General features: G+C 38.7%; 3 protein-coding genes across 5 annotated transcripts in view; 1 reads left to right on the top strand and 2 right to left on the bottom strand.

Moving 5' to 3' along the window:
• The window catches only part of rad50 (RAD50 homolog, double strand break repair protein), a 31940-nt gene extending 24282 nt beyond the window's left edge, over positions 1-7658 (bottom strand). Inside the window, exons 1-8 of one of the 2 annotated variants that reach the window (XM_079647526.1) lie at positions 7558-7648; positions 7468-7480; positions 6714-6851; positions 6523-6606; positions 1769-1920; positions 1472-1657; positions 1133-1337; positions 563-691 (exon numbers count right to left, since the gene is read on the bottom strand). In XM_079647526.1, coding sequence (XP_079503652.1) covers positions 563-691; positions 1133-1337; positions 1472-1657; positions 1769-1920; positions 6523-6606; positions 6714-6842 — 885 coding nt within the window. In that variant the 5' untranslated portion in view covers positions 6843-6851; positions 7468-7480; positions 7558-7648. Of the gene's footprint in view, positions 1-562; positions 692-1132; positions 1338-1471; positions 1658-1768; positions 1921-6522; positions 6607-6713; positions 6852-7467; positions 7481-7557 lie in introns of both variants that reach the window. The other variant, XM_079647527.1, reaches the window with a different exon arrangement.
• A 65-nt stretch (positions 7659-7723) lies between these two features.
• LOC307017760 (uncharacterized protein) lies at positions 7724-10038 on the top strand. The gene is made up of 3 exons (XM_079647530.1): positions 7724-8935; positions 9312-9530; positions 9613-10038. Exons 1-3 carry the CDS (start codon positions 8082-8084, stop codon positions 9665-9667), a joined length of 1128 nt encoding a protein of 375 aa, XP_079503656.1. The 5' UTR covers positions 7724-8081; the 3' UTR covers positions 9668-10038.
• A 24-nt stretch (positions 10039-10062) lies between these two features.
• LOC307017759 (G2/M phase-specific E3 ubiquitin-protein ligase-like) lies at positions 10063-15062 on the bottom strand. 2 transcript variants are annotated; one of them, XM_079647528.1, is made up of 13 exons: positions 14544-15062; positions 14192-14310; positions 13807-14113; positions 13627-13706; positions 13353-13411; positions 13064-13103; positions 12916-12983; positions 12737-12826; positions 12288-12601; positions 11929-12107; positions 11336-11508; positions 10832-11046; positions 10063-10755 (listed from the first exon to the last, which is right to left on the bottom strand). In XM_079647528.1, exons 1-13 carry the CDS (start codon positions 14716-14718, stop codon positions 10520-10522), a joined length of 2055 nt encoding a protein of 684 aa, XP_079503654.1. In that variant the 5' UTR covers positions 14719-15062; the 3' UTR covers positions 10063-10519. The 2 variants fall into 2 exon arrangements, with proteins under 2 accessions (XP_079503654.1, XP_079503655.1); XM_079647529.1 differs by lacking the exons at positions 13807-14113; positions 14192-14310 and having other exon boundaries at positions 14544-15061.
• Between the last annotated feature and the right edge of the window lie 10224 nt (positions 15063-25286).

Below are 25286 nucleotides of genomic sequence, written 5' to 3'. Positions count from 1 at the left end.
GGGAAAAATGAATCTGAACTTTTCGATCTCTTACGATTATAAACTGAAGCAATATAAAAATGACTCCCATTAGCTGAGATAATATCCGGATAATATCCGGTCATAGTCCGGTAATTACCTGCTAACGGAAACTCTGCAACACAAATATTATTATTATTATTGAAACATGACCGGTAAGTTTCGAATTTGTCCGGTAAGATAAATTATTTCCGGACATTTGACCGGCAAGAAATAATCCTAGCGGAAACCCTGAGCTGAGGAGCAACAGCCAGATGGAGGAAAAGGTTCCTGGCAGAAACACACAAAATATGAATATGAATAAAGGACAGTGACGGACTGGTTTGTGATTACAGCATGACAACAACCTCATTCTCCATCATCTGCAGTCTCTCTGTTAGTTTCCAATAAAGGCTAATGATACTTATAAAGTGGAGTCCGGAGTATGATTAAGCAGGTGTTAAGGCGAAACAAAGCTCTCCATCCGACAACCTTTTTAACATTCTAAAGATAAATAACTTGTGTTTGGTGTGTGGGTGTATGTATCACATGTTTTATATGTTACCTGTTCCATAGTTTCCTCCAGCTCCTTGTTGTCCTCCTCCATCTGTTTCTTCCTGCTGTCTAAAGCCTTGATGTCGTTGTCCAGCTTCATCACTTTCCCCAGTTTCGTGTCAATATCCGTCAGTCGATTCTGAAAGTTATTTTAAAAGTCAATCGTTACTTGAGGAGCACTACGGGTAATCCACCATTCTTTCGACATTTTAATTTCAATTCATAAATAAAAGAGTAAAAACATATGTCAGTTTTTATTTTATAATATGTTTTGTTGTAGAATCTCCCTGAAAACAAGGGTTGTGTGCAAATAAGCTAGCTTTATTGTCAGGTCTGGCCATCCTTCCAATTTTTAAGAGTTTACTATGTAATCAAGTGTTTGCAGTAAAAACGTTATATAAAAGCAAGTGGTAGTGATTTAACAATGGATCCCTCTTCATATTTCATATTTAGAAACATTGCTTACAGAACTTTACATAGACTTCTTGAGTAATCTGGAATCTCTCAATAATCAAGGAGCAGGGCAAACTATAAGTTCGATGTTAGAAAGCTTACGAAACACACATTATCATAAACAAACCTCCAGTGGATCAATCTGGCTCTCTACTTGCTGGATGCTGTCTTTAGAGGCCATCAGCTGAGCCTCTTTGGTATCCACAGTCTCTTTAATCTGCTGGGCTTTCTCCTTGTTCTGCTTCAGGTAGCGCAGCTCCACCTGACACTCCTTCACTGTGTGACTCTGTTTGAGACGCAACTGACGCATCGTTTCCAGAGCTTTGATGTACCTATGGAAAAAAAAGAGGCAATATGTGAATGGCATGTGCAAGTTCATATATATTCCTTGGGATTTTTTTTAGCAAATGTGATTCTTCATGTAAAAAAAAAACAACACATGAAAACGTAAGAATGAGGTCTTTACTTGGTTGCAGCGAAGATGGAGTCAAACTTGTCTTTGAGTGCTTTGCCCTCACAAAGGGGCCAGTTGGACTCTTCTTGGTGACAAAAGATGACATTATTCAGCACAGCCTTCGACACTCCCAGTGAAGAAATCATCTCCCGATCCAGTTCGCCACACTTTGATGACAAGCTCACCTTCTCACCGTCTCTGGATGAACGGGGATGGAGGTCACATGTTGAGTGTGAGGTCGTGTTAAGAGACACAATGTCAATGGGAGACACAATTAAAGAGTAAAGAAACCACTTCATTGTGTCTTACTTTATTCGGGTAATGACTTGCTCCAAGCTTTTGAAGGAGTAGTTCTTCGCCTTCTGAGTGCAGGACATGGAGCGATGGATAGTCACTTTCTCTCCGTTGACGTCTGAGAACAACAGTCGGATCTGTGCTCGCACGTCTGTCTCATGGGCGTCCTGGAATTCAAAAAGCATGAACTGTGATGTTGATAGCTTTTCATTGAAGTGACTACTCTGAACCTTAAGCGAGTCAAATGACGGTGTAAAACCTGTTTTTGAAGTTACATGGTTATAGTTATTGGTATATTTCTGCATGTTGAAACGAATTAAATGATAAAACCGATCTAAAAAAAATCTGTTTTCACTCCATTTAACAAATAGCTTGTTATATTTTAATAAGAAAATGAATTGAGGCAGAAATTGAACTGTTATCGAACATGTAAATATTGAATAAGGCAAGGGTGAAAATATAAGGTCTGAAAGTCTCGTAATGTAATAAAATCCGTGTATCTACCGTCCAATTGTTTCTTCTTAATTAAACAAGAAAACGAAAGAGTGTCTGAGAGGCGTTTTTGCTTTTTGCTTTTTACCTTACTAAAAGGTCTAATGGTCATTGGAGCGAGGTGAAACTCACGGAAGTGATTTCAAAACAAAAGCACTTGTGTGCTTGGAACGGTGAAAATATTATAAACAAGGGGAAACAAGGTGAATTTAGCGATCACAACGAAAACAGCCAAGACATATATTGAGCCCAGAAAATGAATGTTATTAAGGGCTGTAAATATAATAAGCCTGTGTCTAAAATGGACAACATTGTTAGGAGATTTAAACTACAGCGATTCTGCACTGCGGTCAACTCAGCCGTCTCTCGAGTTTGTTTTTTCAATTCAGCTGCTGAAGTACTTTTACGGTGTACTTTGTGAATAATCCTCGGTCAGAGTCCCCTCCATATAATGCATGTTTTCTGCTATCTTTGATGAGTGATAAAAAGACAATTTTACCATTAGTTCTTAATGGTATTTATACTGCTTGACTCAGTAGTCTTACACCTACTACCACAATTCAATGAAGTACTTCTAGTGTGTTGTTTAAAAAAAAAATCCTCTGTCAATGTCCCCTCCCGAGAACAAAATCAAGCCACTTCTGTTAAGTTTGATGAGGGAAAAAACCATTTTTGCCATTAGTTCTTCGTGAGTTTGACACTGTTGGACTCAGTACTAGTGAAACTACTCCCACAAGTACTAGGAAGTACTTTTACTATGTACTTTTCCAGTAATCCTCTGTCAATGTCCCCTCCTGAGAACAAGAATGCATGTTTTTCTGCTATTTTTAATAAGCATTAAAAAAAAAACTTTCTTCCTGAAACTGACATTATTGGACAGAGTATTTTAAGAGGATATGGTAGACATATTATCAGCAATACTTCCAGTCAGTACTCTGGCAGCAGCATTTTACAGTTAGAGCCTTTTTTTTCAATATTTATTAAAATGTCACTAGTTTTTTAAACAAACCATGCTGAGGATAATACAAGCAACCATAAAGCGCCCTTTATCTAGTGAGCCATTGAAGCCCATGAAGAATTTATCCTTCCACAAATATTTTCATCTGCTCTATTAATAAAGTTGCCAGGTGTTTTCAAATTCAAGTTACAAATATTCTTCATTTGCAGTATTTTTATTTTAAAAGTGTTCAGCAAGAATGCATCAATGATATGCTATATATCTATATGATATCAATATTGTTAACTTCAACCAAAGTCAATTTAAATAGTGGGCAAAAATGGGTTGATTGATATAGTTTACGTTGAATTTCAACTATTTTAGGCAGAAAAACATATATATTGACTAAAACCTTTTTTACAATTTACTATAAAGATTTTTGTGAGAAAACATTTCAAAGTAAATTTGAAATGTTGGCACACAACATTATTAATTTATAAATTTGTATCATTTTTTTTAAATTATGAACCCATTTATTGTATTGTGTTGTGTTGTGTTTCCTGCATGGACATGTTCTATTACAAGTAAGTATAACATGGAGAAGGAAATCAAATATGTTTCATAGGAGGATGTGGAATTGTTTTCTCTCACCTTGTAATCAAACACTCTATAATTTAGCTCTGGCCTTCACTCAAAAAATGTTTTGTTGAATTGGACACATTTTTTGAATCTCTATTGACTGACATGCAATGACTGGGACTGATGGAAGAATCTGCGAGGAATGAACTGGAGTAGAGAAATAGTCCTATTTAAAAGACAGCATTGTCATAAGAGGCCAACAAGAGTCACAAAGGTTTGTCACTTTGCTGAAGGCCAGTCTCTAAAGACTTTCCAAGGCTGCCTGGAAGTATTTCTGATATCATGTCATATCCTCTTAAAATACTCTGTCCAACAATATAAGTCTCATGAAGAAAGGTGTTTTAACACTGATTCAAAATAGCAGAGAAACATGCATTCTGGTACCGATACTCAAAAAGTACACAGTAAAAGTACTTCATAGTACTTGTGGGAGTAGTTTCACTAGTACTGAGTCCAACAGTGTCAATCTCACGAAGAACTAATGGCAAACATCTTTTTTTCCCTCATCAAACTTAGCAGAAGTGGCTTGATTTTGTTCTCATGAGGGGACATTGACAGAGGATTTTTTAAACAACACACTAGAAGTACTTCATTGTATTGTGGTAGTAGGTGTAAGACTACTGAGTCTTGCTGGTTTCAGAGTTATCTAACCGACCGTACTCAATGCGTCAGGTTGGGTAGTACTGTCTCTGAGCCAGTCACCTTGGAGAAGGGAGTTCCACAGGGCTCTATTTTGGGGCCTTTGCTCTTTTTATTATATGTAAACAATATGTATGCTGATTACACTATTGTATACTCATGTGCTCCTTCTCTGGATATGGCCGTTTACAATTTAAAATCTGATTTTATCACGCTGCAGCATGCACTTCTTGATTCTAAACTGCTATTGAACAGTAAGAAAACCAAAGCAATGCTTTTTGCTCCCAAGTCAGCGTCCTCTTGCCTCTCCATTGACACCCTTGATGGCGTCTCTGTTGAGTTTGTCGATACCTACAAATATTTTGGCTTTTGGTTGGACAGTAATCTGAACTTTAAACATCACATTGAAGTTCTATCAAAGAAATTGAAATTCACTCTTGGCTTCCTTTACAGACTTAAATGTTGTTTTTCAACTTCATCCCGTAAAAGGTTGGTCTCTGGCTTATTCCTGTCCCAGCTGGACTACGGTGATACTATTTATAGATTTGCCTATCCCACTGTTTTGGCCAAACTTGACCCACTCTACCATGCTGCACTGCGTTATATATATCAAATGCACCCTATAGGACTCATCATTGCAAACTGTATAGCCTACTGTAACTGGATGGTCCACACTTAGTATGCGTAGGATGCAGCATTGGTTTTTATTAATGTATAAAGCCATTTCAGGTAAGCTTCCACTGTACATATGTGGCAGATTCTCTCCAGTTTGTGACTCTTACAACCTCAGATCCAGTGCCTAGATACGGTTCCAGGTTCCTGCTGTGCGGACTGAGCCTGGGAAAAGGAGTCTTTTTTATTATGGTCCTTGTTCTTGGAATGACCTTCAATCACGCCTCAAACTGAGGGCATTTGTCTCAATAGCATGTATTAAGTTGAAGTTGTCTGAGGTGCTTACCACCAGCTGCTCTTGCAGGTATAAGTAGTGCACCTTTCTTACTGTCCTAATGTGCACAATGTAGTGACTGCTTTTTCGTCTTTTGTTTTCTTAGTTATATTCTCTGTATTTTATATGTTTGTGTTATGTGTAACGTTGCTGCCTTCTTGGCCAGGTCAGCATTGCAAATGAGATTTTATCTCAATGCTTTTTATCTGGTTAAATAAAGGTTAAATAAAAAATAAATACTGAGTCCAGCAGTATCAATATCATTAAGAACTAATGGTAAAATTGTCTTTTTATCATTCATCAAAGATAGCAGAAAACATGCATTATGTAGCTACTATGGAGGGGACCGACAGAGGATTACTAAAATAATACACAGTAGAAGTACTTCAATGTATTGGTAGTAGCAGGCTAACTAATACACAGTCAAACAGTATGAATATCATTAAGAACTATAATGGTAACATTTTATTTGTATCATTCATCAAAGATAGCAGAAAACATGCATTATAAACTATGGAGGGGACTCTGACAGAGGATTATTATTGAGTACACCGTAAAAGTTGTCAATTTTACACAAAGGCTTATTATATTTACAGCCCGTAATAACATTCATTTTCTGGGCTCAATATATGTCTTGTCCGTTTTCGTTGGGATCGCTAAATTCACCTAGTTTCCCCTTGTTTATAATATTATCACCGTTCCAAGCACACGATTGCTTTTGTTTTGAAATCACTTCCGTGAGTTTCGCCCTGCCCCTCGCTCCAATGACCATTACACCATTTAGTAAAGTCAAAAGCAAAAACGTCTCTCAGACGCTCTTCCGTTTAGGTGATTAATAAAAAAAAAAAATTGGACGGTAGATACACGGATTGCGGACTATCGTTCAAATAGCAAAAGTCATATTAATCAGATAAAATATCAGAATTTATAATCTGGATATTCAATGATAGGGTAGCTTGTTTGACTCAAATAATAATAAGTAACATATTTGATATATTGAATATATCATGTTGAGTATTACCTTAACAAATGAGAATACACAATAGTTTGAGAAATGTGTGAGAATAGAGCATCGTGGGCTGGTGGAGATTTAAGCCGATAAGTACAAGCACTTACTTTTGGATCATGAACAAATGCCCCTCCTTTAGATCCAGGCGGAAGCTCTCCTGCTGTTGCATACTTAAGGCACTCAATAATAGTCTGGAAAAACAAAAAGGTCAAGTTGTATAAAAATAAAAATGTGAGTGTCCAATCTCTACCTGTCATGCTTCAGTCAACCTTTGCTCTCTCAAAACATGTTCTCGTACCGTTTTCCCTGCTCCATTGGGTCCAACAAGCACAGTCAGTGGAGTGAAGAAAGTAATGACTTGTTTGTCTTTATCCTCTATCCCAAAACTCCTCACCCCTAAGATGCTCATCTTGTCTATCTTTGACATGTTTGCTTTCTGAAAGAGAAAGAGAATGACATACATCAGTAGCAGTCATACAAACAGGCAATGCCAAGCCAAATCAATTCACTGTGAGCGACTTTTAATTCAGAATGCCACCTAAAACTAATGAAAAAGTGAAGCCCGGTTACATAGGTATCTGTTGATTTGCTGACTTTGGCATTTGGTTTTCTAGTTGGTTTAGGTTTTCACTTGACAAAATTGGTCATAACATACCATACAATATAAGTTATGATTAGGTTAGCAGATTCGTTTACGTGACGAAAGTGTTATAAAAAGTCGATTACGGAAAATATGGTCTCTTAACAAACAGTAGTAGAGTAATACATGCAGTGTAAATAAAATAATAAAAACATTGAAAAGCTCTGTAATGCCAAGTTAATGTTTTTTGAGACGTACGTATGAGGTTTAACAAAGCTACTATAATACATTTTTAATTGGTTAATGCCATAAGGCAGTATCATAGTGTGCATGTGTTGATTGTTTAATGTTTACATGTGTAACGTTAGCTAACATGTGTGGAAAGCTAACAAATGTCAGCAGGCTAGCTTACAACTTAGTAAGTTCGGCTATAGGCTAAGTTGCGGTGTTTGACAATTAGCGTCTCACTTACCAAAAGAGTCCCCCTGCGTGCAGTAAAACAAGAATGGTGTTAGCCTGTTGCAGTCTTATACAGTTGTTCCTTTGTTGTGAATTAACTTACCTGAGTGCTGTTGTGTTGCAGCGTTGCAGCAGACCTGAACGTTTTCGCGCTGTGAGAGAACGTGAATAGAGTCGACTTCTGACGACTTCCGGGAGAGTGAACTTGCACATAGAATCAAAACATATAGAACGGTAATGCAATGCAAACTGTTGTAGGGACTTAAGTACGGTGGCTGGGAAGTGCAATGGACAATTACAAAGTGTGAAACACTTTAACAAAGCTTGAGACAAATTTACATTTTATAAAACAAAATTACATTAGCAAAAACACTTTTACCAAGGATAAAACAATTTAACATTAACAAAAACAAATTAACAAAATGCAAAACACTTTAACATTTCCCGAAACACTTTAACATTTCCCGAAACACATTAACATTTCCCGAAACACATTTACAAACCAGAATTAAACCGGAAGTGACGTGACGTGACGTGACGTAACCATAGGACGTGACGTGATTGGCTCAAATTTAAATTTGTTTTGGCGGAAAGACCGAAGGTACGAGTGTGTTTCATATACAGTCTATGGTGTGTTTACGTTCGGTAAACATGTTTTGTCCGTTTTGTGGAAACAACCTGGAACAAGTGACACGGTTTTGCCTTTCGTGTGGAGGATCTCTGGAGTGTTTAAAGGACACGGGTCAGACAGAAGGACCAGATATCTTGCATCATTGCGTGCAATATTTTAATGAAGGTCACTCGTATGCTGTAATCGTGGACATTTTGTCTACCTTTCACGGTGTAAAAATCAGTTTGCGGACTCTTAAAAGCAAACTGAATCAAGCCGGGTTTTACCGCAGAAAGGGTTATTCCTCTCAAATCGCTGTAATTAACGCCATCAGGTTGGAACTTCGTGGACCTGGACAATTGTTTGGATACCGAACAATGTGGCAGGCACTAAAACAAAAGTACAGTCTTCGAGTGAAGAGAGATGATGTTATGAATTTGCTCCGGGAGCTTAACCCTCGAGGCTGCGAGAGGAGATCTCGCAGAAGGTTTATAAGGAGAACCTACCACTCAATGGGACCGAACTATATGTGGCATGCTGACGGTTATGACAAACTTAAGCCATTCGGTGTGGCCCTTTCAGGATGCATAGATGGATTTTCACGTAAAGTACTATGGCTTGAATGTGGTCCAACAAACAATAACCCAAGAGTTATCGCTCAATATTTCCTCAAATGTGTGCGAACCCTCGGTGTCATCCCCATGAGGCTGCGGACTGATTGTGGCACGGAGAACGGAATTATGGCTGCAATTCAGTGTACCCTACGTCACCATCACCATGACTACTACTCTGGAGCGTCCAGCCACATGTATGGCACATCCATGACTAATCAGCGCATTGAGTCCTGGTGGTCCATATTAAGAAAGGGAAGGTAAGTGTTTATCATTATTTTCTATTACTTGCCAACCCTGTCAGACAAACAACATTTGCTTAGCTAAAGTGTATCAGTTTTTATTATAATAGATATAATATATAGCCTGTAGTCTATGACCCAGACTATACAAGGCCTTTCTTTAGAACTTCTTTTTGGCAGAAATAAAGTTAGAAACTGTGAACATCTAAGCGTGGGTTTTGGATTGAACAGCGGCCCCTGAGGGGACGTAGGCCCTATAGGTTGTGAAGCAAATAAATTATGAAATAGACACTCAATGATTTGTTGTTGATTTTACTGGTAACCTTTTAATGTAATTTGTAGAATTGTTGTATATTGCTTAATAATTCACTTGAAAATATATCAATTTCTATAGGTCTCAGTTCTGGATGGAGCTATTTGCAGACCTCCGAGATGCTGGATACTTCAACGGGAGTCACGAGCATCAGTGCCTTCTGAGATTCTGCTTCGTTGATGTTATTCAGAAGGACTTGGATGAGTGTGTGAGACTGTGGAACAGTCACAGGATTCGCCCTTCCAGAACAGCATCATGTCCAGGAGGAGTGCCCAATGAACTGTACTACTTGCCACACAGGTAATACATTGGTGATGGATTGATACTTCTTTGTGTTTTTATCTTAAATGTAAATAAATACTATATCTTCTATTTAACATAGATTTGGCTCCAGGGACTGTGGATTTGAGATTGAACAGGCAGTATGCTGTTCCTGAGACAAGCCTGTCAATAGCTCCATGTGGGGACCAAAACATGCAAGAGTACTTGGACTTTGCTATGGAGCGCAATGACCTACAGAAGCCAGAGAACTGGGAGACTGCATCAGAACTGTACATGAAGCTGAAAGAATATGCTCAGTTATAAAGTAATCGAAAAGGTATTCAGAAGTACAGTAGCACTGTTTCACCACTCCAAATCAGATTTCAGGGCTCAACAATGCTTGGTTTCATGGTTTGTCAGACTGCATTTACTCTTTCCCCTGTGACGTATCCAAATGATTATGGTACCTGTTCATCCGAAGACTGGTCCTATTTAGAAAAAAGATATTCCCATACATTTTAAAATAAAAACAGCATTTTGAAATGAACATTGTTTCCAGCCAATCACCATATTTGTTTCAATGTCATTTATACAGCACCAAATCACAGCATAAATATCTTAATCATTATAAAATATAACCGGAATAACAACAAACAACGCTCCAATTAGCAAGCACAAACAAGGTTATGTTGTGTGTGTAATTGTGTGCAGAAAGAACATTTCTGTATAAGTCTTATTTCAACCATGTGGACTCACTGGAAACCTGAGAATGAATGACTGATTTACAACAAAGAAGCTATGGGTGGCAATGTGAAATATGTATAGCAAAGTTCAGAGTATTTATAAAAATTGTATAGGTATAGAACAATACTTTGATTTTGTCCCAAACTAAATGGACAACATGAGCTGTAAGAAGAAAAAAAAACACGTTCACATCCAACAACAACTATGAACAACCTTTATAGAGTGTTTACTCTATGAAAAACCTTCATAGAGTCTGTACTCTATGGGTCATCCAGTCACATGACTTAAAAACAGCCAAATCCTGGAGAATTTTGCATTCCAAAGTCCATTTGGGACTTAAACACATTGTATGCGTCAAGGAGAGGTAGTTTTAATGTGTTGGAACATGTGTTTGCCATTGGGAATGGAGAATCATCAAGGAACTCTATTCCTGGCGATGGTTCAAATCCAGATGGGGGAAGTGAAGTCAGCCCAGTCGCAAACATCAAAACATCTTCCAAAGACACAGCAGTCTGGCTTTCTGCAAAGAAAACATGTTCAGATACATTTTGGCAATGTGTTTCCTGAAATAGTTATAAAAACAGCGATTTACAAACCTTCACAATCGAGGAGATAGTCTGCCCAGTAGCCCAAAGTTTGACTTTCCCTAAGCCTCCTGTTACTCCCTGGTGGACTGAGGTCAGGCTTGAAGAGTCGCTCAAGTTCCAGAGCAGTAAGTCGCTTTTCAGAGTGGCACAGGACCGGGGCCAGCAGAGTAGGGTGCTGCTGTAGTGCGTTTAAAAACTGAAGGGCTGAAAGACCCTCCTTGAATCTGAAGAGTGAACAAAAAAAATATTTCATCACAAAGTCACATTTAAATAACCTAATACCTAAAACAAGGGGGGGGTGGCATGAGCACTTAAAGATTGGCACAAGACAGGCAGGGAAAGGAGAGACGGACGTCCCATATCAGTTATACTACACAGGCACACATTTTGACACTGACTAATTGCTAACAGATAAACATAGAATAAACCAAAGAGGGGGACCATGAGGAATTTTAAACAAAAAATTCTTACATACATTAAAAAAAAATCATATGAATACAAATATGATCTTACCTCTCAATTACAGAGGAGTTTCGGCCAATAATGTACCACTGGAGGTAGTCTGACACAATATCATTCTTTCCTTCAACAGAAGCCACATGTCTCAGACAACCTGCTGTCTGTAACATTGTGCTGTGTCTCATGGTCATTTCTCGCAAGGCATCCACTGAGGCAGCATTCTCAATCTGAAGATTATAAAATGGATATAAACAATCCAGTCAATAACTGCATGTACTGTATATTCTTGCCATTTTTTTTCCATTGCAAGATTTATATATTACTATTACTACTATCCTTGTACAATATATACCTGGCTGCTAAATCCTCTATTACAGGATGTGTTTTTTGTAAATTGTGTTTGTGTATCTTTACTAGTTTTTTATCATTCTTCTTAGGTAACATTAAGTTGTCTTTGGCTCTATTCTGCTCCAACAATGTAAATGTCCCCTCTGTGGGACTAATAAGGGTATTCTGATTCTGATCACAAAACAAAAAATGAAGCCAATTCGGTGTATGTGATAAAGGTAAAGTAAAGATGTCTCAAAACACTGCAGGAACTACATAATAATCCACCCTACCACACTGTTGCTGTATGCAATTCTCACCTCTTGTAAAGCTTTCCCTACTTCTTCATCAGTTATTAAATCAACTGTTGCTTTGAATGAAGGCTGGCCTGCAAGATAATGTACAAGATCTTCTGACAGAAAATGTGGCCCTGGACCTCCATGCACAACTGACACTGCAATCATCTTTCCTGCCAAGTAGTATTCATCCTCCCTAACAGCTGTGAATAAAGGTATTCATATTGCAAAATTAAAACTTTATTTAGTATATACTTTAATGTACTGTAATGAAACTCAACGTTTTGGAAAAAATTGTTCAAGCAACAAATCATATGTCATGTGATATATATGGTTAATGATCATTAACAATTGTATTAGTACACTTCTAACCGTATGCATACCATTTGCATTGTAGACCAAGAAGCGGCGTCCGTCTGGCCCATCAAAAATGGGCCGGTCTTTCAGATTCTTCATCAGTAGAGATAACAACTCTCTCCTGGGACCACCTGAGTCAATTCCTTCTTCGAAAACACCAACATCATCAGTGAATTTTACCAGCATGTCACAGTTTTCTGAATACGATGTACGCTTGAAACCTCTGACTGCTCCATCCCAAACATTAGCCCTTGAAATGTTGAACCGGCTGACTCTTCCATGATCAATAGGCTGTGAGAGGTTAGCAATAATGGCAGGTAATGTAATGTTCATCTCCTCCCTGTAAAGGAAAAAAAGTGACCTTATTAGTGGATATTCCAGAGAGTGCACAAACAGTTTAAAAAAAAAAATGTTGTACCAGAAATATTGTACAGAGAAAAAAAATGTAATGTCACTGTAATAGCTGTCCGTTTACATTTCAGTGTCCAATAAACTCGTCATGTTGACTGCAACCAGCTCTTCGTCCTCTTCTTCAACACATGGTGCATACAGGTCTGTGTATGTACTGTTAGGAAGTGATCATTCCCATGTTAAAACATCTTACAAACAAAAATGTCTTTCTCGTGTAAGTGAGTTACTAACATTTGTACTTACCTGTAGCAAGTAGTCTTGTCTGTATTTGTTTTGGGTGGACCCATATCCTCAGTATCAGATATTACTATCTGAAATACAAATACAAATTTCTGTAACAAAACAACACTGAACATTAGAAACATCAGGCTTCCACAATCTGCCTCAATACCTGTCCAGGCTGAGTTGTGGATGAATGTCCAAGTGCCTTCCTGAAACATGATAAAATTGATAAAATTATTAACTTCATGATACAGGGTATAGTTGAGTTTTAAGTAACATTTAGAGGTAGGAGGAACCATAAGATTTATAAATAACAGATTATTTTTGTTTGAAATTAGATTAAACATGACATGTATGGTATTTTTGTATCCATGTTCACCAGAGAAAATGCTGTGGCCTATTCTTATCATCCACTTAAAGATAAATTACTTATTTTGTAAAAATAAGTACAAACTTACCCTTCATTTTCCGGTTTGTGTTTTGGAGTACTTTTGTTTCGTGGTTCAAATTCAAATACCTGAGAGTAAAAGTGTACAATTATCAACAGCTTCCATTATTGTTCCCTTACCACATATGTCTATCAACAGTGAAACGTTGTGAGTGTTTCTGATAGTAATTGTAACTGCCAAGTTGGTTCTTCTAAAATATTTACCAGAATATAGATTTCCTGCTTAAAATCAAATGTATATGAAAAATAAATAAATGAACATTAAAATAAAATCATTTACGCACCACAGTGTCAGCCTGATTGAATTCAGCTGTGCTCCTAGATGTGATGACAATATCCGAATCAGAGTCTGAGGTATCATCCCCTGTAGTAAAAGCAAAACGTTCAACACATTATTATGTATGCTGCAGTAGAGGATGTTAACATGTAAACAATTAAAATATTGAATAATAACATCCACAAACCTCCTCTAAAATGTTTCTCAAGGCAAATGAAAAGGGTGATCCTGGCATATGCCTTTCCTAAATCCTTTTTATATTCTGCCAATGTGAATGGCTTTTCTGAACCAGGCACATTGACAACCTCTGAGCAGTCTGGATACAAAAGGACGTACGGTCCTTCATCCATGTCCTTGTTAAAGGCTTTCATTTTCTGGACAGCTCGTTCCAGTATAGCAGGTGCTGCTACCTCCGGGTCTGTAAACAACGGGAGTGTTTTCCCTCTCCGAGGCTTTAAATCAACTCCTTGTGGCGACATCATTCCTATGTTTATCTAGTAAAATAGCAGAGATATAAGTAATGAAACACACAGAGACACTGAGATTTCTATGAAACGGTTAATGCAGCTTACCTGGACTCGTCTCTTTTCTTGTTTAAGTCTTCCTTTCCCACAGTTAAAAGACTGTTTCTCTTTTGACTTTGAGTTTCTGTACTCCATGAAAAGTTTATAGGATCGGCCTGGTTGTTCTGCTATGAATAGTTCCAATAAAAATATAATAATTAGCAGCTCCAACAATCAGCAAAAGCAAGTGTGCATTAAAGTTTACGGAAAACCTAAAAATAAAAACTAGCATATTAGCTCAATGCGTTGCTATTCCGTTAAGACATGGATTGGTATTTGACTGATATGAAACTGTGATTGAACTTTTATTTACTGCATGTCTTACATTAGCATCACAAAGCTAGCGCAATACTACACTTACTTTGTTTCGCATTTTCCGGCTGTTTCGATGTCCCCTGTGCGCTTGGTACACCCGTCTGGTCCGTGTCCTTTAAACACTCCAGAGATCCTCCACACGAAAGGCAAAACCGTGTCACTTGTTCCAGGTTGTTTCCACAAAACGGACAAAACATGTTTACCGAACGTAAACACACCATAGACTGTATATGAAACACACTCGCACCTTCGGTCTTTCCGCCAAAACAAATTTAAATTTGAGCCAATCACGTCACGTCCTATGGTCACGTCACGTCACGTCAAGTCACTTCCGGTTTGATTCTGGTTTGTAAATGTGTTTCGGGAAATGTTAATGTGTTTCGGGAAATGTTAAAGTGTTTCGGGAAATGCTAAAGTGTTTTGCATTTTCTTAATTTGTTTTTGTTAATGTTAAATTGTTTTATCCTTGGTAAAAGTGTTTTTGCTAATGTAATTTTGTTTTATAAAATGTAAATTTGTCTCAAGCTTTGTTAAAGTGTTTCACACTTTGTAATTGTCCATTGCACTTCCCAGCCACCGTACTTAAGTGTACAGTATGTACTGCTCTGCTGACAGGTTTAATACATCCCTGTGCCTGTGAGACATTTGAGCTGAGATATGAGTAGCTTGACAAGTTAGGAAACAGTTGATAAAGTGTTTTACTCGACCTCCTGAATGAACAGTAAACCAACACAGTCCCACTCCCTGCGAGTCAAAAACAGAAGCTTGGTCAGGGCCCTAGACTCGGGCTTTTCACAATTAGAATAGTCTTACATGAAAAAGTGCTTTATGAGTTGACAGAAGATAGTAGGGCCTGCAGTTGGGATTTTAATTCACAACATTCAGGTTACAGAGCGTTTCCCAACCAGCTGAACTCCCAGGACACAGGAGAATTCAGGTGTGAATATAATAAATTGTTCACTATGGTTGCTCTTATTTGTTGGGCTGCAGACAAGATTTATAAATAGCCTACTGTCTATGGTTTAAGGTTGTGCATAGAATCCAAATATATAGAACTGTTGTGCAAACTGTTTTAGTGCACTGCTGGCTGTTGACAGTTTAAACATCTCTGGGCCCATGAGACATTTTATCTGAGATATGAGTCACTTCACAAATTAGGAAACATTTGATAAAATATTTTACTCAACGTCCTAAACCAAGACCAAACGTGTCACAGACAATTTGGGTCAGATTGGGACTAACTTCCTCTTATGAAACTTTTTGATTCAGATGCAAATTCAATTGGTTGCTCCCAAAGATTGTTTATAAAGGTTGCTCCCCATTTGTTTAGCTTCCAAGCAGGTTTAACATTATTTAATGGATACATGCATTACAAAATATTAAAAGGTTTGGATTGGTTATCTCTTAAGGGTTTCTTTAAAATCATAAGAAACAATAGTTGTTTTGTTGTTTTTAGAACTGAGTTTACCTACCTGTCATATTAAGAGTTGTGTAATGTATTTAACTGCATGGTTTAAAGGTCCCATGACATGGCCATTTCTACTGATCATAATTCCATTTTTGAGGTCTACTAGAATAGATTTACATTGTTCAATGTTCCAAAATCACATTGGTTTCTCATACAGCATGTGTGTGTATTCACTCTCTGTCCTAAATGTCACCAGTATTGACAAACAGATGAGAATGCTGCGTGGGGTCTGGGTGCCGTGTTGGTGGGACGTTGCAAGGCTCGCTGCTCCGCCCTTTGAGGCTCGAGGAGCGGACAGTGTGAGCTCGATTACTGGTGTCGTTTCCTGGTTACTGCGTTGGGTCTTCGAGACAGCGAGACATTGCGGAACTCAGCTGCCATGAGCACACACATACACTCACAGCCAGGCTGTTCGCCCCACAAATCGCCACACATTCACAGCCTGAGAAAAGATAAGGCTTAGTGAGTGTGTGTGCCGGCGAAACTCCGTGGAGTAGCGCGGCTGAAAAAAGACAAGGCTGAGTGAGTGTGTGTGTGTGTGTGTGTGTGTGTGTGTGTGTGTGTGTGTGTGTGTGTGTGTGTGTGTGAGAGGACTGAGGAGCTCCACGGATTGGTCCATTTGGTCGTCGTTACGTTACTTGGACCAGGAAGAAAAAAATGGAAAACGAGGCGTTCTGGGGCAGCATAGACAGGTATTTTCTGTGTTAAGGCCCAGATACACCGGCCAGTCACCTGAGAAGTCGCCGACACCGACTGTTGCGTCGCCGGACTCTCCTGCTTATTTGCCGACTTTGCGCACTGGAACACACCGCAAATCCGAGCCGAGCACGTATGAACTGCGCATGCGTGAGTGGCAATAACTCTCCTTACCAGCAGGTGGCGGTAGTGTGTATTCATCATTTAAAAGAGGCAACAACCGAACAACCGGAAGACAGAGAAGAAGAACAGACTCCGTGATATAAACAAACAACAAATAGCGTTTTTCTTTCCATTTTCAATCTCGTCCATTGAAAACATGAACGAACAGGAGCTCTATAAACCGATGAGGTGAAATAGCCATCCGTGTGTGTTCCATCTTCCATTTTAAATCATTTGTTTACCTCCCTCACTTCCGTTAACGCTTCTCATGCACTGATTCATTAGCTGAACAGCCAATCAGTGTTATCCCTTTGTCCGACTTCCGGTGGTGTTCCCGACGCCGAAGGCGTCAGGTCGGCAGAAAAGACCCGACGGTGCGGCGCACACCACTCCGAATAGGGCGTGCCCACGCTCATGTTCGGCCCGACTCCCATTTACTGCCGATTTCGGGCCGGTGTATCTGGGCCTTTAGAGTCTTACTCGCTACAGGGTGTACTTTGAGGGTTTGTGTCTTTGCAGACCGTTTACATGCATACAAAGCTACATAACACTCAAGGGGACGGGTAATAACCGGAAAAGCATGTCATGGGACCTTTAACATATTTTTGTTTTATGTAAACTTTGTTTCTCTGCAGGTTGATGATGGAGAAAAGTATTCTTTCTCTCTGGTTATTTTTGCTGGTTGGTGCGAGAAGGACACCTGCTGTTGAATACATTTAAATTGAATTGAAATTGGTTCGATCCCTGCCTGAGGTATGGAGAGTGTTTGAAAGAAAGCGTTGGTTAGTTTCACCAAGATTTGGTTGCAATATGAAAGTCAGGATTACAAAACTGTTTAAACTTGTCTTGCCTTTGGACGCTTGTTGTTTAACTGCATATAATTGATAGTGGTGGCGTGTGCTCTTGTACGTGCCCCTTCATTTGTCAATTACTACAGTAAGGATGAATTAGCATATTCAAAAACTGATCATTAGCAGTCCTTCCCTGTATTCATTTGTTATCTCTCAAGTGGACCTATTTGTGTACATATTCCTGATAATCTTGCATCTCAGTACATTTACCACAAGAGGACAGTGTTTCCCTTGTGGAAAAGCCATTGCTGCCAAGTCTCACAGATCACACGACTGAAGTCTTTTTCCTCTGTCAACTCCTCTCCTCATGTTGCGAGCCAGAAACGTATAATCATATGGATTTAAGTATGGCTGTGACAGTTCGTGTAAGGCTGTTGGCCATTGCAGCATCTCATTGATTTGAATCCATGTTAGATACGATTCAGATGCCTATTTTGTTTACTTGATCAGACATTCGAATAATTTTCATTATAAATGGAAACAAAAGGCAAACGTAAATGTAAAACTGTTATACATTTTCTTGAAATAATAAACAAAGAAAAGGAAAACCCCCTTTTCAAACAAACATTTTCCCTGAGGCTTTCTAGCACAATCCAGTACTCAAGCAACACTGATCAAAAACATATGCTGTGAAAGAAGACGGCTTAGAAACTGAGAGGTTAAATCTAATTGGGATACAGGGGCATGAGTTATTTTGAGCCTGTGTTTGGGGTATATGAAGAACAGTTTGTGGACGTCCACTGGGACCTGCAGGACTGGTGAACACCACCTGCAGCTAACCCCCTAAAAACCTGACAACATCATCTCTCTGACTTAATCTCTGTTGTTTCCTCCTTGAAAGAACACACACACGCATGCACGCACACACGTACACACACACACACACACACACACAAACTGATTCAGTCCGTCCGTGTTATCAGCCCACTGACTCATTGTGCCTCTGTCTGTCCAGCTCATGGCCCTCTTTCTATTTTCATCCTGTCCCTACATGAAAATGCCTTAACCCTGTTTCATGTGTTGGACCACTGGAGGTATATGTGTACGTGTGTGTTATTATGTTTACGTGTTTGAGTGTGAAAGCCTAATTCCACATGCCTCCGGTCACCCTCCCTGTCTAAACGGCTAATGGAATTGGCTTACGAAGCGTTTTTGATAATCTCACGGATGAATAAGGAACCAGCTGCTTCTCCCCTTCTTATCATTGAAATACGGTGGGAGAGCAAGCAAGGATTGGAGGAGAGAAAATATAAGAGGGTCAAAAGACCAAGGGGGAAAGTAAGATGGGAAGCAATATAAATAGAATAACTCAAAATAACAGCAAAGAAAGTGGATGTTAGAAAAAGCTCTATTTTACTTCTTTAAAATAAATGGAATGTCTTGTACTGACAGCAATCACAGGTGGCAGACACGAGACAGGACTGACAGGCTTACTTTTCATAAACTCCTTTCATAAAACCAATATTCTATCAAATCCTGAAGGACTGTTTTGATGGGAATTGGAAAATGGATTGAAAACATCATCAACATCTGAATCGAAGAGCAAGACAAGCTGATTGATGTATCAGAAGGAGCAAGCTGTGTCGAAATGCTGCCTTGTGGATTAAAATAATACCTTACACTGCAAGGTATACCAACAATAATCTTTTTTAAGTAATTCTTTTTTCACAAGCAACTCTTTTTCAAAACAATCTTTTCTGATTCAGCAAATTCCTGAACTTAGTTTCTCCCCACTGAGTGCTCTGAGGAGTGCCCATATTGGACAGTGGCCTTAAAATGCTTCAAAGCCAAAAATAGAGACAGATTGAGTTCAGAAAAGCAACATTTCCCTCATCTCCTCAGCATCCAAAGACAGTGACTTGTTCTCTCTTGTAACCCTCAGCTCTGCTTTCTCTACTGTTTCTTTTTACATCCATGTCATAGAACAATAAGGCAAAACATATTTAACAACACTGAAACAAAACAAAAAAGCATTGCTGCGTTTCAATGTTACCTCACTGGTGCAATAACTGTTAAACATGTGCATAGATATTTGGTTTAGGATCATCACCAAGCCATCTATCTGCACTACATTCTAGTGCTTTCATGAGGAAATCTGTTTTTTTGGTGTGGCTCTGTGATTTTACCCTGTCAGTGACATTTTCATCTATTTGACTTGTGCTCAGGGCTTTGTAAGACTGAAATGCCTTTTTTTCCTATTTGATTTTAAAACTCTTGTGCACAGACTATCTAATCTTGCACAGCACCTCTCGGTGAGGATTTGTCAAAATGTGTTTTGACTTTGAAGTAAAGGAGGCTGTCTCATTCATTTTGAAGGGAAAAATAGAACAAGAACAAAATGCTCTTTATTTTGTGAATGCAGATTAAATATCATTAATAATCAACCTTTATTTATTTTTGTATTATTAAAATGTATAATAATACTAAAAGGATAAAATATTTGTATGTTTTGAAACTGAAATAACCATATTTACTAAGAGGATACATCTTAGATGCTCTGATATATAGTTTCTGTTTGAGCTTCCCCTCCTCTGTAGACTTACTTGACCCCACTGCACTCCCATCAGCTAATATGACCAGAAATACTCCCTTGGCTTATAGCAGGCAGTATTTTTAGCCACTTTCAGTTTTCTCTTCAATAAAGACTCTGCTCTTTGTTGTCATGCGGGGCCACATATTTATTCTCACATTTTGGGTCATAAAGGCAATCGAGGACATGATAGATGACATGTATTTAATATCATGTAAGATAATGACAGGAAACATCTAGAATCGCTTGCTGGGTATACTTCATGATGAAGACAGTAGATCCTGCTGGATAATGTTATAATGGTAATGTAACGTTATTGGTGAGAAAGAAGCCAAACACACTTGTTGTCTTTTCAGGAAGGGACAAACACTATGGATACTTTTTGAGGAAGGTTCGTCCGAAACTGTGTGCTGCTGTCCCCATCTTCAAGATTATCTCTCGTTTAATATATCTCGGTAGCTGCAGGACGTTCACCTTGCCTTCGAGTGTGGCTTTGGCAACGGCTTATCAGATAGCAAAGCTTGCACTCTTTCTTCCATGCCCTTGGGTGTGATTCCACTCCTGGTGACTTTCTAATTAGGCAGAAGGTGACGCTATTGATTCGGAACTATGCAATTATCATGGGAAGGTGAAGAGGAAGACAGTTTGGTGGATATATAAGCAAGTGAAATGGTTAAAGAGGTCAATGGAAATAATGAACGAATCCTGCATATCAATGTTGGTAATGAGGTCACTGAAGTGTCCTCTCTGTATTATCCATCTGCCAGTCTGTTTGTATTCTTCTCTCTGTGTAAGTGGCTGTGTGCTAGATAACAAAATATAACAATGTAATCCAAAAGCCACATGCACTAAAATAAAAGGCAGCTGCAAGCAATATAATTAATGAGGGATATATTTGATTCAGGGGATCCAATTACCGATATGTGTTTGATAACCAACTATTGTCAGTGTTTAGGCACACCTGAATCACATGGACCCATTATTCATCATATTATCTGCAGCTGTGTTTAGGACATTTCTGTTAACATTTTCTTTTTCTGAGCCATTTTGTGATCATACAGCAGGTTTTGAGTATGACCCTGGTGCCAAAGCTATTTGCTTTTCTGTCACTCTTGTTTGCTTTGCATGCATTAACTCTCAAATGTTATTCCGAATTCATTTAGAAAAACATTAGCTGTTGGATACACAAGCCAATATCTGTTGTGTGGGTTTGTGACAGGTGAGACACTATTTTACTCTCTAAAAATGGTTTGACATTTTGGGAATTACGCTTATTTGCTTTACTGCCAAAGGTTAGATAAGATGCTCCATGCCACATGTGTGCATACTAAATATAAACCTTGGCCCTGCAGACAGTTGGCTTACCTTAGAATAACAAATTGGAAGCAATAACAGTCTGGCTCTATCCAAAGGTGTGAAAATCTCCTCACTAATGAACATGTTATATATAGCCGGGAAGGTTTTTCCTCAGGAATCTGGTCTTTATGCTTAACTTACCTAGCTGGCTAGATTAATACGTAGAATACAAACATCTAGGCCTTTGTGATTGAGAGTAGTGTGAATAGATGCACATTACACATTCAGCTAACTAACTAACTAACTAACTAACTAACTAACTAACTAACTTACAAACTAACTTACTAACTAACTAACTAACTAACTCTAACCATAAAGACTCAAAGTCCCTGCTTTTCTGCCAAGACCACATGTCTATATGTGATATATTATTAGATTTGAGGCACTGGGTAGTAGCTGTTGAGTTGAGGACACTTCACCACTCATCCAATGCCTCATTACTGCTGCGGATGAAGTTTAATCTGATGAAGTGTCTTGAATGAGTGTCACCCTTTACAGCTCAGTATGTTATTTTTCTATTAACTTGATAGTACATAATGTATTAGTCAATCTACCTGTAAACCAGATTTTAGTACCAATCAAATATTCTAAAAGACTCTATCAACACTACAATAGCCGCCAAGCGATTGTACTGTAGGCCCAAGCCAACCAGTCACATTCTAGTTTACAAACATGTACATGCATAATGTCCTCACCTTATCATTTACCTATTAAACATTTGTGTGTAATCTAATAATTAGCATATTCATTATTGAGTTCCTGTGATATTCATTCTACACAAGAACAAGGACACAAGGGGAATCATAGTGATCTCCAATCTAGTCAATTTCTGTTTGTATCCAACAGGACATTTGTGTCCGATGTGAAGAAAATAGCAGCGTTCCTGAAATCAGTTAAGGAAAATCATAAGACTCTGACCTCGTAACATCCAAGGGGATGTTTGTGCCAAATTTGATAAAATTCCCTTGAGCCTCAAATGTGCATTCTGGAGAATGTGACATATGTACAGATGGACCTAAAATCCCAAAACAAAATGTATAACAAACATATATCAGCTTTGAAAGGGAAAGACAACAGTCACAATTGAAACGGAAACAGAGACACCAAAAGCACCACTGTGCAGTGGGGTTATAGATAACTTCCCCCACGTCTCTAATAACAGAATATTTGGAGATGACCGAAGTAGCTGCTAGAAGGAAAGTAAACGTTATTAAATTGCTGCACACTAAACACCAAAACACAAAGTGCATGTATTCTGTCTGAGCACAGGGGTATCTAAGGATATTTAAAGTGACCCAGTTTTATGTTCAGCATGCACAAAAGGCCTTTTTCACCAAAGCACAGGCGTTAGTTAGGTGTGTCAGGTGGAGCAGAAATGGGAGCCAGCATGCACAACAACCTCAAAAATTCAAAAAAAATGAAATATAATTCAGCCATCATTCATTTCAATATTTACACCTGTGTTTGACACCATGTCTGTGAAAATGGATCGCACCTTTTTTTTAATGATTTTAGTCACACCGGAGATAAGATACGCTCCATGAGAAAGGCTTATTACAAGACTTTAGGAACAAAGCACCTGACTGAATTATGGCTCTGCCAAATATATCTTTCAATAAGCATATGTGTGGCAACTTGCCACTGCCAAACTGTGCCAAAGATAAAGGTCAGTACAATTATAATACACATCACTTGTTGAATTAAAAAAATAGGGGGGGCGACACACACATTTTACACACAGGCACACACACACTGCTCTCTCAGCTTTAGTGGCACTAAATACTCTCACAGAGAGACCACTGCAGACAGAGATAGAGGCCAAGCTGACACAGCACACAAAGCAGGGGAGAAGGGGGGTGAGCATGTGCCGGACCTGGTAATGGGAGATAAATTAACCTCCCTCTGCTGAGGTGTAGTGGTGTCAGGAGATACACAGCATCGGTGGCAAAACAGTGAGCAACCACACCACGGCCGCAAAGAAAAAGGTTGGAGGGAGGGAGGGAGGTAAAGGAAGATGGCAAATAAATGTAATCTGATTTCAATGAATCTACTCTGGAGACTTTTACTTTAGATTACATTCTTCAGCATCAGTACATTTTGTAGCCCTTGTACTTCTTATCTTCGTTTTGTAAAACATTTCACAATAGTACCATTTTGTACAAAGTATCTCACTGGTTTACAGTTGTTCAGGTATCTGCTGGACTTCATGTATTTCAGTGCATTGTCAAATGGATTTATAAAGACTTGAATATGCCTGAGTAAAGTAATCCATAATCAAATCCAAAGCTCGCTACAGTAGTTTCCTGATTGAGGATTTTAAAATATTTGACCAAAACGTAAACTCTGTTGACCGTTTGGCTGCACTAAACCCTTTAATATATTGGAATTGATTATAGATGCGGCAAAGGATCACTGATCAAACTAGAAAATGCATTTCCTGCTGAAAATGCGTGTGAATGCTGTAAACTGTACATTTGTTGCTGAATTTAGCTGAAAATGCAGAAAAAGCTGAATATTTTATTAGTTGAATGGTATCTGTAGCTGCTTTTAGCTACAAAAACCAAGTAAGTGTGTTGCTGAACTTAGTGGAGAAATTAAGATAAGTTAAATTATTTGAATCAAAATTGTTACAGCTCAAATGCATTGCAATGACTTTGTTGAAAACTTGAAAGTGAAATGTTAAACTGGAAGAGTAGGAAAAATAGCCAAGAGGCTTAATATTTAAAAGAAAAGGTTTATAAAAGGTATAAACAACAAAATGTATAGCCTCAATGTGAAGTACCTGAATAATTTAATAGTTGAATGGTTTCTGTAGCTGAAAGTAGGCTGAAGGAGTTAGATATTAAATGTAAGTAGTAGTGAATGAATGTGTATTAAGAAGAGAAAAAAAAGAAAGTAAAAACGCTTTGTAAAGCAGCAGAATATTTTAACTGCAAATGTTTGTGTTAGGATTATGTTTTAAACAGGACCTAGGCGCAGGCAATGACTGAAGATGTTTAAATGGTTTATTGTTTCGGAGACTCAGGCAGGTTTGGTGATTATGGAGGTCCGGAGTGGAGGTAGGCAGTGAGAGGCTGGACTGATTACCAGGCAGGCAGGTAGGATGCAGGAAGAAGCAGGCAGGTTGGCTGGAAGCTCTGGTGGATGATGGCCAAGGGATTGCACTGGAAACACAAGAGAAACTAGTTACAAAGAGTACGGATTTACACGCAGACAGGATAACTGAATGGGCAGCCAGGAGGATGTAATACCACTGGTGTAGAAAACAATCTGGCGGTGAGTTGCTGGGAGACTGGAGTAGATAAGCTGTGTCCTGATTAGATGATGAGGGACAGCTGAGTCAGACGGCCAGGTGAGAGCAATCAGGCTGCTGCCTGCAAGGGACACCACACCCTCTCCACACACACACACACACACACACAGGGGAACAAACAGGGACACAGTTTGGACTGTGACAGTTTGAACTAAAACCAAGCGTCACCAATAATGTATAAAATATGTGGAACATGTTAAAGTCAGTATGAAGTCTCCATCAGACAGAACAGATTAGTCTGAGGCAGTCTGTTTGTCATTGTTTGTTTCTGTGCTGAGCACCTAGTCATAACACACCTAATCATAAAACCTGTGTGTGAGCCCAGAGATCAAAGGTGTCCATGGTGATGACGTTATCAAACACCTGTGTGCAGAGATCAAAGGTTTCCATGGTGATGTGCAGTGATCTGTGAG

The sequence above is a fragment of the Notothenia rossii genome (assembly GCF_949606895.1).
Source record: "Notothenia rossii genome assembly, chromosome: 9".
Taxonomy (NCBI): Eukaryota; Metazoa; Chordata; class Actinopteri; order Perciformes; family Nototheniidae; genus Notothenia; species Notothenia rossii.
The sequence above is the reverse complement of the archived record's forward strand: the minus strand, read 5'-3'. Positions and strand labels throughout refer to the sequence as shown.

Excerpts from the sequence above, each read along its gene's own strand:
- LOC307017759 (XM_079647528.1), bottom strand. The coding sequence starts at position 14,718 with ATGGTGTGTTTACGTTCGGTAAACATGTTTTGTCCGTTTTGTGGAAAC. Across the intron at positions 14,114-14,191 it reads AAGAAAAGAGACGAGTCCAG|ATAAACATAGGAATGATGTC; the intron begins GTAAGCTGCATT and ends CTATTTTACTAG. Across the intron at positions 13,412-13,626 it reads TCAATCAGGCTGACACTGTG|GTATTTGAATTTGAACCACG; the intron begins GTGCGTAAATGA and ends TTTTACTCTCAG.
- LOC307017760 (XM_079647530.1), top strand. The coding sequence starts at position 8,082 with ATGGTGTGTTTACGTTCGGTAAACATGTTTTGTCCGTTTTGTGGAAAC. Across the intron at positions 8,936-9,311 it reads TCCATATTAAGAAAGGGAAG|GTCTCAGTTCTGGATGGAGC; the intron begins GTAAGTGTTTAT and ends CAATTTCTATAG. Across the intron at positions 9,531-9,612 it reads CTGTACTACTTGCCACACAG|ATTTGGCTCCAGGGACTGTG; the intron begins GTAATACATTGG and ends TATTTAACATAG.